Raw genomic sequence first — 15,360 nt, 5'->3', positions numbered from 1 at the left:
CCTGGGATCATCCTGCCAAGACCCCGACAGCCCTCACCAGCCCGGAGAGCAGGACGTAGAGGTGGTGGGTCAGCCAGAAGCCCCGGAAGCTGCGGCGCCGGAAGTGGTGGGAGGCGAAGACATACACGATGGCCAGGACCAGGAGCAGCAGCACCCCCGTGAGGCCTGCAAAATGAACGTGGGGTGAGGGGCGGAGGAGCGGGGCTGTGCTGGGGCTGCCGTGGGTCAGGGTCCCATTCCACTTCACTGCTCTGGGTGGGGGCCATGGAAGCCCAGGCTTCTCCTCTGTTCTTCTCTCCCCACACCACTGATCACAAGTGCCTTTTATTTCAACAGACTCTGCTCATCCCTCCAACACCTTGTCCCGATTGTTCTTTTTCAAGGACCGGTGTCATTCGTTTTTTGTCTGTCACTTCCCTGACTGTCAGGCCCACAAGAACAGGGACCAGGCTGCTGGTTCAGCACGGGATCCTAGCGCCTTCTGTAGGGCTCGCCCCCTGTGGGCCTCGTCTACACCGGTGCTGACGGACTGAACGTGCGGGGCACCTGCTCTGGGCCCCCTGGGTCGGACTTTGGACATTGCAGGCCCTGCCCCCACGGAGTCAAGACTCGGTCTACGTCCCCCTAGCCCCCGACTTGGCTCCCACAGCATGAGCAGTGGCGCCATTAGTGAGGAAGTGCGACCACCCGAGCCCCCTGGGTTCAGCCCAGGGTTGGCGGGAGGACCCTCCTCTCACAGGAGATCCCAGGCCTGGGGTACACGAGAGAGCAGTACTAGGTTCAGGACGGGAGTGTGGGGCCAGAGAACGGCCCCTCAAGTGATCGAGGAGGAGGGAGGCAGAAATTAAGAAGATTAGAGCCCTGTAGTCTGGAAAAGCAGAGGTTAAGAAGGGCTCTAACCAAAGCCTGTAAAGGCCTGAACAGAGAGGAGGGCCTCAACACAGCCTTATCCACTAAATCCCAGTGCGCAAGAATTAGCAAGCACTCTGAAGTTCAGAGCAGGTTGTTTTAGGATTAAAAAAAATGCTGTGTTTCACGGAGAGGAGCGTAGAAAATGTACTATGCTAAGGAGGAAACAGACTGAAAATATAAATAGGTTCAAAAAGCTTTTGAACAGATTCACAGCTAATAGCTCTAAAATGGGTGATTATGGGGAGTAAGGAATACGTCCCTCAACAGTCCCGGTCAAGACGGACTACAAGGGGTGGGGGTCTCTGCCTAGTTTGACGAGCCTGATCCCTCCACCGTGCTGCTGGGACACGGCATTCCTCCAAGCCACTGTCACGGTAGGTGTGTAGGTTGGGGCAGGGGGAGAGGGGGGTCCATTCTCATTCCACGGAAGAAGGATGTTCCGAGTTGGGGCAGGACCCCAGCCAAGCTCCCAAGAGAAGGACTAGAGAGCAGAGGCTCCTACTTCCCAGCAGAGTTGTCAGGACCAGAGGGCAGAGCCTGGCCCACCGTGAGACCTGAGTGAGCGCTACTGGGCAGCCTCATGGCAGATAGAACCCGGAGCTCAGAGCTCAGAGCCAGACCCAGAAATTCAGAGCAGGGAGGGCTCTCACCTGGCACAGTCTGGAAGAACCACCAGTAATACTTCTGGGGACACTCAGACCTGTGGAGAAGGGAAAGCAAGCAAGGATGCTGAGAGGAGATGCCTGGGACTTCCAGAAAGAATCCTCCAGAGGAAACACCTCAACCCAGGCACCAGTCTCCCTTTCTGCCCACTCGGGGTCAGGGCTCCGGCTGGTCATTGTCTGTCCCATTGCCTGGAAGGTGACACTCTCCTCTGAGCCAAGAGAATTTGCTTCTTTCCATCCATAAAGGATCCCCCCACATTGACTCACACACACACACACACACACACACACACACACACACACACACACATGCACACAGTAGCCCACTCACTCACTCGTCGTCACGGAAGAGTCCAGGGAAGAGGCAGGAAAGGACGCTGAGCGGGCTGACGGAGAACAGGTACCCATTTACCGCATGGCCCGCACTGTGCAAGACTAAGGAAGGCCAGACAGGGTGGGAGTGAGCCAGGGGGCAGCCTGGTGGGGGTGCTCAACCCATCCAGCCCAAGGTTGGGGACTCCAGCCACCCAGCCTTGGGGGCCTGAAGAAGGACCCTCGGGGTCTGCACTTCTGGTCTCTAGCCATCCTCCTGTCCCTCCCTACCCCTGCTGAGCCCCATATATACCATCCACGAGCCCAGCCACAGGAGTCTGAAATTATACCATTAGAAGTTCATTCTTTGGGTTTCTCTCACAGAGTATGTTTTCCAACATAAAAACTGGGAGAGATCACACATGATGTGCCCATGTTCTGGGCTGTTGCTAACTTGTCAGCTGGAGGCTGAGGAGGTGGCCCTGAAAGCATGGGAAGAGGCACCAGGCAGGGGCGGGGTGGGGGGCTCCTGGGCTCACTTCACACCACTGCGGGCCAGCTGCATCCTTCTGAGAAGGACATCTAGGACTCACACTCAAGCACAAAAGAGAGGAGGGGCAGGCAGCAGGGGCAGGAGGACACGAACAGAAGCCCTGGGACTCCCGGGCCCTGCCTGTGAGGACGATGGCCGCGGAGGCAATGAGCCGATGGAAGTCCACGGCGGCGTCGAAGGGCGCATGGTGGTTAAGGAAGGTCTCTCGCAGGAAGGTGATGCAGGCTGCGGCACGTGGTGAGCAGGACGCAGGAGAACATGAAGGAGATGCTGGCGGCCGGCCCCGGGACAGGATGATGCCCACACGGGTGGTGTCCGTGATGCCCATGCGGTGAGCCCCAGAAGCATAGTCTGTCGGGGAGCCCAGGCGGGTAAGAGGGGAGCAGTGCAGAGAGAGAGCGCCGCTGAGGCGGGTCAAGGGCCCGCCCTGGCCACCACCCCTTCACGCAGGCCCCCTCTGCAGCCTCCGTTCAAGCAGGCCCCATGCACCCACGGGAGCCCCGACCCCGGGGCTGCCCACACTCACAGCAGGCCTGCTCCAGGAAAGGCCCCCGCTGATGGCGCAGAACACAGCCACGCAGCCGACGTGGCGGCGGTAGTTCTCGATGAAGCGCTGGAACTGCTGCAAGGTGTGGTGGTGCCGACTGCGCTGAAACTTCTCCCCGTGGGCCTCCGTGAACAGCAGGGGCTGGAATGATGCTACCCTGGGGACAGGAAGTCTCAGCTCTGGCTACGAACCCCCCCTCCCAGTGCAACCCGCCTCCCAGGAGCAGAGAAAGGGCACCAAGTTGCTCAAGCCAAGCAGGGTTCAGACCCCAAAAGCCCTACCACACTCCTCTGACAAGGCCGCCAGAGTAGGGACAGCCTTGCAGTGCTCACTGGGTCAGTTCGTCCCAGGGAACGCACTCCCTCTAGCCCAGGTCCCACTCACACTCAGACAGCCCTCTCCCCTCCCAGTCTGCAGCTCCCCATTCTCACCCTACTCTGTTCTCACCCTTTACTGGAAGTGCAGAAGTCACCCCCTCCAGGAAGCCTGCCTTGACTTACCAGGCAGAGGTGAGCACTTCTTTGAGCTCTGAAGCTCCTTGCTCTGACCACTGTCACAACATTCATCGGTGGGACATGGTGATTATCAGTGTAGCAGCCACCTTGTCAGACTGTGGTCTGCTCGGGCGTGAACTGCTCATCCTGCCTGCAGCCCTGCACACTAACGGGATGCATGAGCTCAAGGAGAGGAGCAGGCGTACTTCTTGCCAAACCTCCGTCGAATCTCCGGGGGGGGGGGTCTGTGTCCGTGGGGCACTGCAGTCTCTGTGCTGTCCGCTCCACGTCAGCGTTGCTGTGGGGACAGCGAGCGCTCACTCTGGGGGAGGGACTAGGACAGGAATGAAAGAGAGAGGATTCTGGCCACCTGAGCCACTGGATCCTCGCTGCCCCTGGTCTCTCTTCAGACCGACTCTGCTGAGGAGGGGTCAGAGCTCTCAGCCAGGGGCCAGCAGACTTCCCACAGAGACCTGGAGAGAGAATGAGTTAGATCCTGGGGACACACATACAAGCTGTGTCCTTCACAAGGGCATCTGACCCTGGCAGCAGGTGGGTGCCGAAGTCCAGCAGGCTCTCTGCTCTTGCTGGTACAGGGCTGTGTCTGCCTACAGCAAGGAGCCCTTTTTTCTAATTTGCATAAAGACACTACATAGGCTGGTAGGGCCCTGATCCCAGGCATCCTGGGGAGAGAAAAGGCAACCCCCCCAACCCCAGCCCTCCCTCCAACATTCCCAGATCAGGGCTCACCAGATCTTTTCCCGGCTGATGTAGGAGGCTCGCCGGCACAGGTCCTTGAGGACTTCAGGCACCTCTACCCCTGTAACACAGAGCTGATGTCGGGAACAGCTCAGGGCCCAGAGCCCAGGAAGACCTGGCACTCACCCCATGTCCATACTGTAGAGGGTCCTCGGCCAGCACCCTTGCCTTTGGGTGCCCCAGCCCCAGCCTGCTCCCCCAGTGGGAGCTAGACCCAGCCATGAGGGGGCAGGGAGAAGGCCTGAATTTGTTGGCCAGACAGTGTCCCTGGATGTGTGTCCACCTTCAGCCCACTCCTGGGACTGGTATCAGGCTTGTGGGGTAGAGTTCAGAAACTGTGCCACCTGCCTGCTGAGACCATTCTGCCACAAAAACCCTGCTAAAGCCTCCAGCTTAAAGCCTCCTGGGAATTAAATGTAGTTCTGGGTGGCGCATTTATGGGATCACCATGAAATTCTTTCCACCTTCCTGTGTTTAAAAATGTTCATAATAGTATGTTGGGGGGAAGTACTCTCCCTTGAGCCACCCGTTCCTCTCTGTCTGGCCCGAGCGTTACAGGGGAGGGCGGGACTGAGCTGCAAAGCCATGTTCTCACAGGAAGCCCGGGAATGTCCAGGTCACTTCCGAGTGCTAAACTAATCTTGACGACTACCCTGGTCTCCAGCCCAGGGGGCACAAGTGATTAAGGTGAATTTCATGAAATCAGAATGTTTACAACAAAGTATGGATATTTATCCGTCAGATTTCAACCAGCAGCAAATGTGGCAACATGGTAACCAAAGGCAGGTGAACGGGGAGATCTAGGTGACCGGGGAAAGGGCTGCTTCCTGCGCTATTGTTGTTTCTTTTCTGTAGGAACATTCGAAATGTCTCATAGTAAAATCTGAAGGAAACAACAAGGCACAACAACAATTAAAAGCAAAACAAAACAGGACTCAAAGCTACCCTTCCGCATAATCCTCACTCCCCCAGCCTGGTCCTCCACCCCAGGGGCTGAGTGGTCCCAGGACTCTGGCCTGGGCTCACCTCCGGACACCTGCCCCTGCTCAGCCCTCGGGCCCAGGTGCCTACTGCCCTGGCTGCCTGGGAAAAGTGAGAGGCTGAAGAACCAGGAGTGCTGGTCTGCACTCCAGTAGTTCTCCTCCAGCCCTGGGACATGGAAGCCCTCACCAGAGCCGCAGTGGTGTCCTGCCCAACTCGCCCCTCTCCCACATCTGGGCTGCTCAGCTCCCCCAAGTTCTCGTCATCCTGGGAGGGGCTGGGTTTGGTCTCCACATGCCCCAGCGAGAAACTGTGAAGGCACCGTAACAGCTCAGAGTAGACCACAGAGAGTCCTGCTACCTGCCCCCTCCCCACCCTGGCTCTAGCCTCCACCCACCTGAGACACAGGTGGGACAGGAAGTAGGGGGAAGGACAAGAGAAGTGGGTCTCCGTGCACTCAAGCAACATTAACCAAGCGCTCAGCCAAGGGATATAAAGGCAAACAAGACCAGAGCCCCCCCCGCCAGCAGACACCCTAGCTCAGGTGAATATGGCCTGGAGAGGGCTGTAACAAGGAGACACTGCCCCCCCACCCCACCCCCGTCCTGGGCACCTGGCACAGGGATCTTCGACAGAGAGCTGGAAGAAGCAGAGTTCTGTCTGCTGTCCCCCACCCCATCCTGACCCTGCCCACCCTGGGAGCAAAGCTGCATTAGGACTTTGTGGGCCCTAGGCACTGTCACCTTCCTAAACCACTTCCGCCCTTAAAAAAAAAAAAGTATATACATGTCTTTATAAAAGATAAATATTTTTTATAATCACGTTGGTACATAGAAGGATATAATCCAGGCTGGATATATTATCACCTATTTATTATTATTATACTCATCCTTCTGACTTTAAAAGGAATTAAAGCATTTCTGTGGGCTCCTAAAAGGAGGTGGGCCCGATGCACTGTGCCTGCTATGTCTAATGGCTACGTCAGTCGGCCCCAAGGCCAGGCCCCCCACCTTTGATGCAGAGCTGTGTGAATCGCAGCTCGCTGTCTTGGTCCCGCAGCATGAAGTGGAAGTCCTCCCACGTCAGCTCCTCCCTATCCTGGAAGCCGGACTCCCGGAACGTGGACTCCACCACCTCCGTCAGCTGCGCCTTGGACAGGCAGTTGTTGGAGATCTCGATGAAGGACCTGGGGTTGGGGGAGGGAAACCATCGGGCCCTGAAAAGAAGCTTGAGGCCTGGACAGGAGGGCCTACTGGCCATCCCACCAGGCCTTCGGAGCCCACAAGGAAGGGCCCCCTCCTAGTTATAATAGTCTTCGGCTATATGGCCCCTGCTCTTTACCCTCCTGCTCCCACCTTCATGCCCCCACTTCTTTCCCCCAGCAGGCCCTGTCCTGGCCCACTCTTCCGGCCATCCCACAGGACCAACCTCAGCATCCTGATGAACTCGTCCTTGGAAATGAGACCATTCCCATCAAAGCCATACATGCGGAACATAAGGCGAGACCTCTCCTCAGGAGAGCCTGGGAGGAGGAGGACCCCGTGAGAGCCCCAACCTACCTGCCTAAACCCCAGGCTGACCAGAAGGGGCCTCACATGAGTCTGACCCACTGCTGATCACAACAAGGGGTCACTCTGCTTCCTGATCTCTACCTGGGTGCTCCCAGATGTCTGCCGTGGCTGGAGACCAGGCCCCGGCACTTCCCCTTCTCCAACAGGTCAGCTGCCCTCCAGCCTCAGTCTCTAGCCCCTTCCATCTTCTCCTACCTAGACGATCACTTCCTTTTCCCCTACCTTTCATGAAGACCACCAGGATGTCCAGAAACTCCCAGAAGGACCGGTAGACCTTGCCATCTTTGTCCGCCAGGGAGAACATGGACTCCACAAACATGGCCTGGGGCTTGAGGCCCAGGGACTCGGCAAACTCAGCTCTGCTCAGCTCGCAAGTCAGGGCCTCCCGTACCTTCTGCGATGAGTCCAGGGGCAGGGTCCCTGCGTCCGCCTGGTCGATGTCCAGCACCTGCACCCGGGCAGCAACAGAGGGAGGGAGAGAGAAGGAGACAGGGTTTCCTTGATTTGAAGTCCAGCTGAGGCTTGTAGGAGCCACCTTTTCCAGGTGTCTGCCCAGCACCCTGTCTCCTGAGCACCTGCCCGTGCCCTGCAGGTGGTCCCTGGGGCCTTTTGTTCTACAGAGCCCCAGTCCTCTGTGTTAGCTGATTGCACCAGGGATGCACACTTGACCCAAGCAGATGATCTGGAATTGGGACTAAGAGGTCCCAGGTCTGTCTTGACCTGAGCACAACAAAACTCAGAAGTCGTGGCCTGCCACGTTCTTCCAAGTGCTCAGAGACCCAGACAGAGGGAAGTAAACACACGGAGAAAACGAGGCAGGCTAAGAGAGAGAAGTGGCTTTGTTTGCTGGCAACTGTCCCTTTCCTAGCCCCTTCCAGGCCAGGTCACAGTCCTCCCTTCGGAATTCCTGAGACATCAGCACAGCCTCAGAGTCAACTGACCTTTTATCAGTGCGAGCTTGCTCTTAGACCCAAAGGAGTTTTGACTGAGAAAAAGCCTCAGCTGAGCTGAGAAAAAGTAGGGCTGGGAAAAGGGAATTCTCATGGTGGGCTATCTTTAGCCCACCCAGGGGCTGCCCCAGCATCAGAACAGGGGGTGAGGGAAGCAGACAGGCCTCAGGCACAGCACCTGTTCTGCCTGCCTGTCAACCGGGGCCCCAGTCCAAGCCTGGCTGCGGTTTCACGATGCAAACCTCGTTGCTCCAAACAGGGAGCTTTAGTGGAAAGAGCCTGGGGCTGGAGGCAGAAGATCGGGCTCCTGTCCCAGCTCTGCCACCCCCCTGCTGTGTGACCTCAGGGGAGTCGCACCAGTTGTCTGTCATTCATTTTTCTTACGTGCCCTACTTATCTCACAGGGCTATTGTGAGAATCAACAAGAGACGCTGTATGGAAAATGTCTTGAAACCTGGAAGCACTGTGCAGACGGAGAGGGCTGCAGCTACCCCTAAGACATGGTAGCACCCCCTTGCGCCCCCAGCACAAGGGTCCCCATAGCCGAGTAGAGGTGCCCCGGCCCCGCCTCGGCCCTGGCAATGAGTCTCCCCACCTGGGGAGGAGGTCCCTCCATTCCAGTGCATACTCAAGTTCAACTGGCTTGGGGAGTAGATGACAAAAGCCATGTGCCCGGCACGTCGTAAATGACCATTAAATGGTCACTTCCCTCATGAATCCTCTCCCCAGTCAGCCAACCCTGTTTCTTCTCCTCAAACATTAATTTTTTTGCCCTTCTACTAGACACCTCTGTGCAGTCCCTCCTGCTCCTTTCCTCTGAGCCAACAATTTTTCACCTCTTTTTAAGTCTCCGTCAAATCTGACCCGAACCACGACCGTCCACCAGCCTGAAGACTCAGCACCTTTTCTGAACTCCTACATTGCTTAGCTCATGGCTGTCTTACATTCATCATTCTGTGCTGGTTACCTTCCTTTCTGTGTCTGTGCCTTCTTCCCAGAGGGGTGACAAACTCCTTGAGTGGGGCCTGGGCTGGAGGGATCTTATCTCTACCAAGCTTCTCCTCTCCACCCTTCTGGACCCAGGCTGCTCTATTTCTGTGCCAGACGTGCATGCAAGTCCTCGCATTTCTCTTCCTGGCTTGTTTCCCCACATCTCCTCGGTAGTTCTTGGAAGTCTGCAAGGTGGGCTCATGTCCCAAGGAGGCCTCTGGCAGCGGCACTGCACCAAGGAGGGGGCACCAAGGGCTCTCGCTGGCCCCATACTGACCCTGAGTTTCTGTGGCCTTTTGGCTAGGATGAGTTAAGTGAGGGCAGAGAGGCCGGACAGCCCTGAGGAGAGAGCTGAGCGACACATACAGATAAGCTCCTGACGCGGCCTCCCTGGAGTGGCTCAGGTAGGTGTCAGAGCATCTCCTTACAGAGAGGCCAGGGGATTGGGCCAAAAATGTAGTAGACCTGATTATTAGTGTCAGGGCTCCTGACTGTCCCTGGAGTTACCCCATGGCTGTGTGCAGGTAAGGGCACCGCCATAGGCAGACATGCAGGGACAGACCTGAGCCTACCTACACACCTGGGAGAAAAGGTGCCTGAAAAAGGTCTCCAAGAGGTGGCTCCTCTGCTCTCGGGCCACGGCTGCCCTCATCAGCTCCTGCTCCCGCGGCTCCCATTCCTGGAACCTCAGCCCGCTCTCCTTCAGGGCGAAGGTCTTCCACCAGCACCTGCCGCTCTTCCTCCAGGTTAAACAGCAGCACCTACGGAGTGGCGACAGGGAGGGCAACCACTTGTCGAGGACTCCTGGGGCCAGGAGCTTTGCGTGAGTTTTGTCAGGGGCCACTGGAAAGAACGCCCTCGTAAAAGGGATTTACTGTTATGTCCTGGGCTTGGTGGAGTTCCGGGCTCATTTATAGGCACAGAAACTGCATTCAGAGACACACGTCTAAAGCCATTCCTCCCTCTCTGTTCACATGGGAGAAAAGAGTCAGGAAGGCAGGGAGGACAGACGACGGAGGGGCCCAGAAGCCAGACAGTCAGAGCTGAAAATCAGCCTCTGATTCAGTTCCCCTCCACACTCTCGAACAATTCACTAGATCCTAAAATCAGGGGGCAGAGAAGAGGGCCTGGCTTCTTCCAAGGACTCCCAGCTAGGGCCCACTGGGGCATCCCTAGAAAGGGGCGGGGAAGACTGCGCAGGAAGAAGGCCCTGTGCAGATCACGTCACCCCACAGGCCCAGAACGGGATGAGTGTGTTCACGTTCCTCTCTCAGTTACCACAGCCAGGGACTAGAAGCCACAAACCCTGCCTGATTCAGCGCTCCTTCCCCTCCACCTGGCTGCCTCCCAGGCTGCGGACCAGGAACAGGACCCGCTGGGCCACACCAGATCCTACTCCTTGGGGATCCTGAGCAGCAGGGCGCGGCGTCCGCGGTTGCCGGACAGGATGACGCTGACCTGCTGCGGGGGTCGCAGCTGGATGGCGCGGAGCACAGAGAGCCTGCCGTCACCACGCACGTCTGCCGGGGCTGCAGGTGCACGAGCACAGGCCGAGAGAGCTCCTTGTGGCCCTGCCATTCCAATGCTGGAGAGACAGGGCTGGTCAGCCGGGGACAGGATGCAGGAGGCCGGCTTAGAGCTGGAGTTAGGTCAAGGCCTCCGTAGCTCCTGGCCCCTTCTTGGGTACTGAGGGTCGTCCCTTCCCCAACAGTCCTGCTGTGCCTTTAGCCCACGTGAAGAATAACCAACATTTCCTGAGTGTTTACTGTGTGCCCAATACTGTACCAAGTACTTGGCGGGAACTAGTTAATTTAATCTTCATAAACCTTCATGAGGTAAGTGCTATTATTATTCCTGTTTCACAGATAAGAAAAAATAGGTTTAGAGGAATTAAAAAATCTGCCTAAAGCCCAAAAGCCCAAGTGGTGGAATCAAGATTCCTATCCTCCTTCAGTGTGACTCTGAACCTTCATTAATTCCTTCTCTGTTGCCTGAAATTCCAGTGTAAGATGCCACAAAGCATCCGTTGCTGGGGATTCTAGAGAGTTACAGTAAGCCTGTGAAACGTAGTCAGGGCCCTGTGACTCCTCCCCGTGAGTCTATCACAGGCCCTGTATGTGGGACCACGGGGAGACCTACGGAGGGTGGAGAACTCCAGGTCCAACTTCCACCTGATGCCTCCATGGCTCTTTCCACCTGCCCTGACCTGCTTGGAGGCCTAGAAAAGGGGGGCCTTTTCCTTAGGCTGCTGAGGTGGGGGTGGTCTGCAGCCCTGAGTCATGTCTTCCCCCGCACCACCCTGGCCAGCTCCAGGCCTACCTTCCATGCGCCCCCCCCCCCCGCCCCGAGCTTCTCAGACATGACACTCTGGCGGTCCCGGCCCTGGAGCCTCTTGAAATTTCTCCTTCGGAGCTGGGCAACAATCCAGCCACTCAGCAGGCTCACGAGAGGGCAGAGGCAGGAGGATGGCCAGAGGAAGGTGGGGGTTTGGTGAGATCAGTGACCCCTTTCCTTGGCAGAACTCCCTCCTTTCCCCACCTCCTAGGTCGGCTCATTCAATTGGCTCAAATTTTGAAGCTCCCTGGTGGGGGCTGGGGTGGGGGTCGGGTGGGGGTGGGGAGGGAGCTTAGGGTATCATCTAAGATGCCAGCACTGCCTCTGCTGCTTCCACCACTCGGGTCCCTTCCCAGCCAGAGACTTAGACCAGAGTGCTTGTGCCAGAGACCGGACCCGCTCTGCCATGCAGCTGGTGGGCTCACACACAGCCATGCCAGAGGCGAAGTCTCAAGCCTTTGCCCAGCTAGTTCTCAACTGGTTCTCAAGCAGGGTTTGCCTTGGACGGTTTCCCAGGCCCAGGCTCCTGCAAATAACTGTGAAATAGATTCCTTGTGGCTCTTGACCAACCTGGGCCCTGGAGGGACCCCAGGAGAACAGGAAGGCAAATGTCCTTGCAGCTGATTTATCTGCAGGTCAGACACTGCTCATGTCCCCTCCTGCTTTGATGTGTTCCGTCATGTGCCCAAAGAAACAGTACTGTACATGGTCAGTTGTCATAGATGAAACCACCCCACTGCCACCCCTTAGATTACGCATTTCACCCAACACCACCCTGCGTATCACTTTTACCAAGGGGGAAGCAGCAGAGAGTCCCGATGGTGACCCCAGAGCCAAATCCACTGCCTTCGAAATAGTCCCGCATGATGGAGGGAGCACAGGCTGGCAGGCCCTTGGTGCTGAGCTGTCTGGGCTGCGGGCAGGGGTCTCCTGGGGAAGTAGAGGAAGCTAGAGTCCTGGGGGGTGCTGGGCCAGAATCACTGAGGAGGTTAGGGTGGCAGAAAGGGTAGGGTGGGGGGCCTCTGGGTAGCAGATGGGTGAGAGCTGCTTACCCCTGTCATAATACCAGGAATGTGGTGTTTGCCTAGTGGGGTAACAAGTGGGGTCAGAAACGAACCTCACCTCTCTCTCCCTCACATGCACATATGTACACGCACACACACACGCACACACACACACACACAGCCCTTCCCTCGTCACTGCTGTGGAATGAGGATATCCTCACTGCACTGGGCCTTCCCGATATCCCACCCACCCCAGGCTCAGCCCGGCCGATGGGAGCCTTCCTCCCTAGGTCTCTCTGAGTCTTAGTCTTGACCCCACTTGGGTACCTCCTGGGGTTGTGCGGAAGGGGACCTACACAGCCACATGCGGCCACCGTGGTGCCCGGAACCAAAGTTCCCAAGGGCAGAACCATGGCTCACTGACTCTTTGGAGTCTACTGCCGAGCCGCCCCTGAACCAGGCCCATGGCTGAGGCGGGATGAGACACCCGACTCCAGGCCCCTCCAAGCACCCCCTGGCCACTCACCCGTATGCCAGAAGAAGACACTGGGCTGCAGGGCACTGGGGTTCAAGTTGGTGACAGCCACTAGGACATCCCGTAGGGAAGTGTTTCTGATCTCTGCGATTTCTTCCTCAGAGAACAGCCTGCAGGAGGGAGAGGCGGGGAGCTGCTGCATTGGGAGAGAGATGCCTGTTCTGGCCCGAGGACCCAGATGAGGAAAGAGACCCAGAGGGGCTGAGGAAGTGGGGAGGCCAGCTGGGACTCAAGGGCCCGTGGGGCTGCTGACATTACACGCAGAGGGCCTGGGGCCCAGGCCAAGGTAAGTCTGAGGAAGGGACCCAGGCAGGCCTTACCCATTGCTGGTGTTCTCAAACCAGTAGCGGTCGCCGTCCCGCAGCCTCACAAACTGGTTGAGGACAATAGCGCTAAAGAGGGCCCGGGGTCCACATGGCTCTCCAGGAGCCCCCCAGGGAGCAGCTCCAGCCGGGACAGGTCCCGGTTGTACAGGGCAGCTGTGGATTCCAGCACCTGGGGCCAAGAAGGGACAAGAGTGAGTGCAAGGACCCGGCACCCGCCCTGGGGCAAGGGTAGTTCGCAGGGATCAGCCCCAGGGAGGATAATAATAAATGACAGTGACGATCCCTCACTTATTATGCCCCTGGCACCGCTCTGAGTGCTTTACACAAGTTAACTCATTTATGGGAACTCGCTCACAGATTCAGCTGCCTCTTGTAGAAAGTTGGAATAAAACAGGCAGCCAGTTCCCTATGTGGCTTGTTCTCAAAAAGATATGAAAGTTGAAGGTCAAAATCACTACAAAAATTGGAAAGGTAGAATGATGTGTAGAAAAGGTTTCTGTTCTTTTTTTTTTTTTTAAAGATTTTATTTATTCATTTGACAGAGAGAGAGACAGCCAGCGAGAGAGGGAACACAAGCAGGGGGAGTGGGAGAGGAAGAAGCAGGCTCCCAGCGGAGGAGCCTGACGTGGGGCTCGAACCCAGAATGCTGGGATCACGCCCTGAGCCAAAGGCAGACACTCAACGACTGAGGCACCCAGGTGCCCCGAAAAGGTTTCTATTCTTGAGAGCTAAAAAAGTTTGTATAAATCAAATCCCTGCATAGACACTGCCTTTTGGAGACAGACTTCAACCTTCTATGAGCAGCATTTTCTACCTGACCTTGACTTTAGTTCTTTTCTCTGCAATGTAAACAAACATTTGCTCAGCTTAAATTCCAGCGAGGCCCAGGGGAGCTAAAGATTTGCTACTTTTGGTGCGCCTGGTGATTCCTACCTTTATATTGATTGTATAAAGTTTATACGCCCCACGTGCATATTGTTTCTTCATCGGCCTTTCACTTCTCCACTTTCCAACAATCTTCTAAACAGTACGGACGAAAGCAGTAAAACCAGCGTGCAATTGTAGAAACGCCACTATGCCAAGATGGTAAGGCCACCAAAACTGCTCTGTTGGCTGGCAGGCAATGCCACGTGGCCCAGGCGACAGCTCAGGGAGTAACAGTTGACTCCCCAAAGGCAGCCCGAGTGTCAGTGTATAAAAAAGTACAGCTTGTTCCTGGGTTGAGGACCTTCCACACCTGCTCAGATGGCTGTTGGGAAGAGTAAACGAGGTAATGCTTATTAAGTGCCTGGCGTGCAAGACATGCTCAACAAACATTTGCTGGATCTGCAGAGTCACAAGGTCTACTGCCAAATCCTGCTGGTCTGGTAACTTCCATCCTCGTAGATGATATTGGGAAAAACCATGTGGGTGAGTCCCATCCCTCTCACCAGGGACTTGTCTCTAGTGTTTGTGCCTCACTGCCTTCCTTCCATGTCTTGGGCCAATGTGCCTTGGCCCTCCCACCCTGCCCTCTGCGTCCCAACCCCTCCTTATGGTGTGGTTGCTCTGGGAGAGTGCAGGGTTGATGTCCTGCCATCTGGTAATCGGAGGCAGACCCAGTGCTTCCCTGGCCTTGGTATAAGAGGGCAGGCCCAGATCCCAGCCCCTCTGCACACAGCCAGCCGGGTGGTCTGTACGGGAAAACTTCAGGGGTCCTGGCCAGAAATCTGGGGATGAAATAGCAGAGAATCTGAGGGAGCACCGGGCCACCACAGCTCCACTAGCCCAGGACCCAGTCTCCAACCAGCCCCAGGGGGGCCAGAATCACACAGAGGGAACCATGGTCAACAGGTGTCTGAGCAGTGAGAGAGTGCAGGCTCCCAGCCCTGGTCACTCCTCCTGGCCTGACACTGGAGCTCCAGCAGAATCCCCACCCAGGTGACAGCAGTACCCAGCCTGCAGGGACAGCCTCAGCGTCACCTAGCACATCCTCCACCATGACATGGTCCTCTCGCTCAGCGATCTGGGAGGCCATGCCCAGCAGCAGCGCGTCCACATCTTCAGCTCTTCGTAGATTTGGATGCTTTGGGAATGGGGAGAGAAGACGGGGTTGGAGGTTGAGCAGACAGGCTCTCCCCACACCACAGTCCATGCCCTGGAACCACCCAGTGCTGATGTTCCCTCTGAAACCAGCAGGCCATTCCTCCTCCATAGGTTGATTCCCCACTCGGGGTGAATGATGTCCCCATCTGAAGCTCATGCTGCTGAGAGCAGGTCTCCAGAACACACAAGGGATCTAAAACTTTACTTCTATTTTAGGAGACTTGACAGCATGATTGACAAAGGCACTAGAACATCTAGGTCTGGGTCCTTGCTCTGTTAGTGAACAGCTGTGTGACCATGGGCAACTCACAGGACCTCTCTGAAGAGAGATGTGTATATATA

The 15,360-nt window shown here is 56.5% G+C and overlaps 1 protein-coding gene across 1 annotated transcript in view; it reads right to left on the bottom strand.

Annotated features, from left to right (window-relative positions):
* Positions 1 to 15,360, bottom strand: part of LOC125281939 (dual oxidase 1-like) — a 383,795-nt gene that overhangs the window by 7,920 nt on the left and 360,515 nt on the right. The window contains 23 exon segments of the mRNA XM_057313042.1: positions 38 to 165; positions 1,563 to 1,612; positions 1,913 to 2,012; positions 2,563 to 2,662; positions 2,664 to 2,722; positions 2,725 to 2,793; positions 2,965 to 3,146; positions 3,690 to 3,724; positions 3,727 to 3,817; positions 4,234 to 4,303; positions 6,234 to 6,409; positions 6,652 to 6,745; positions 7,017 to 7,242; positions 9,315 to 9,441; positions 9,443 to 9,495; positions 10,121 to 10,245; positions 10,248 to 10,319; positions 11,065 to 11,186; positions 11,869 to 11,998; positions 12,599 to 12,717; positions 12,928 to 13,006; positions 13,009 to 13,102; positions 14,867 to 14,981. Coding sequence (XP_057169025.1) covers positions 38 to 165; positions 1,563 to 1,612; positions 1,913 to 2,012; positions 2,563 to 2,662; positions 2,664 to 2,722; positions 2,725 to 2,793; positions 2,965 to 3,146; positions 3,690 to 3,724; positions 3,727 to 3,817; positions 4,234 to 4,303; positions 6,234 to 6,409; positions 6,652 to 6,745; positions 7,017 to 7,242; positions 9,315 to 9,441; positions 9,443 to 9,495; positions 10,121 to 10,245; positions 10,248 to 10,319; positions 11,065 to 11,186; positions 11,869 to 11,998; positions 12,599 to 12,717; positions 12,928 to 13,006; positions 13,009 to 13,102; positions 14,867 to 14,981 — 2,416 coding nt within the window.

The sequence above is a fragment of the Ursus arctos genome, unplaced genomic scaffold, assembly GCF_023065955.2.
Source record: "Ursus arctos isolate Adak ecotype North America unplaced genomic scaffold, UrsArc2.0 scaffold_16, whole genome shotgun sequence".
In the NCBI taxonomy this organism is placed as follows: domain Eukaryota; kingdom Metazoa; phylum Chordata; class Mammalia; order Carnivora; family Ursidae; genus Ursus; species Ursus arctos.
This window is presented reverse-complemented; position numbering and strand designations above follow the sequence as displayed.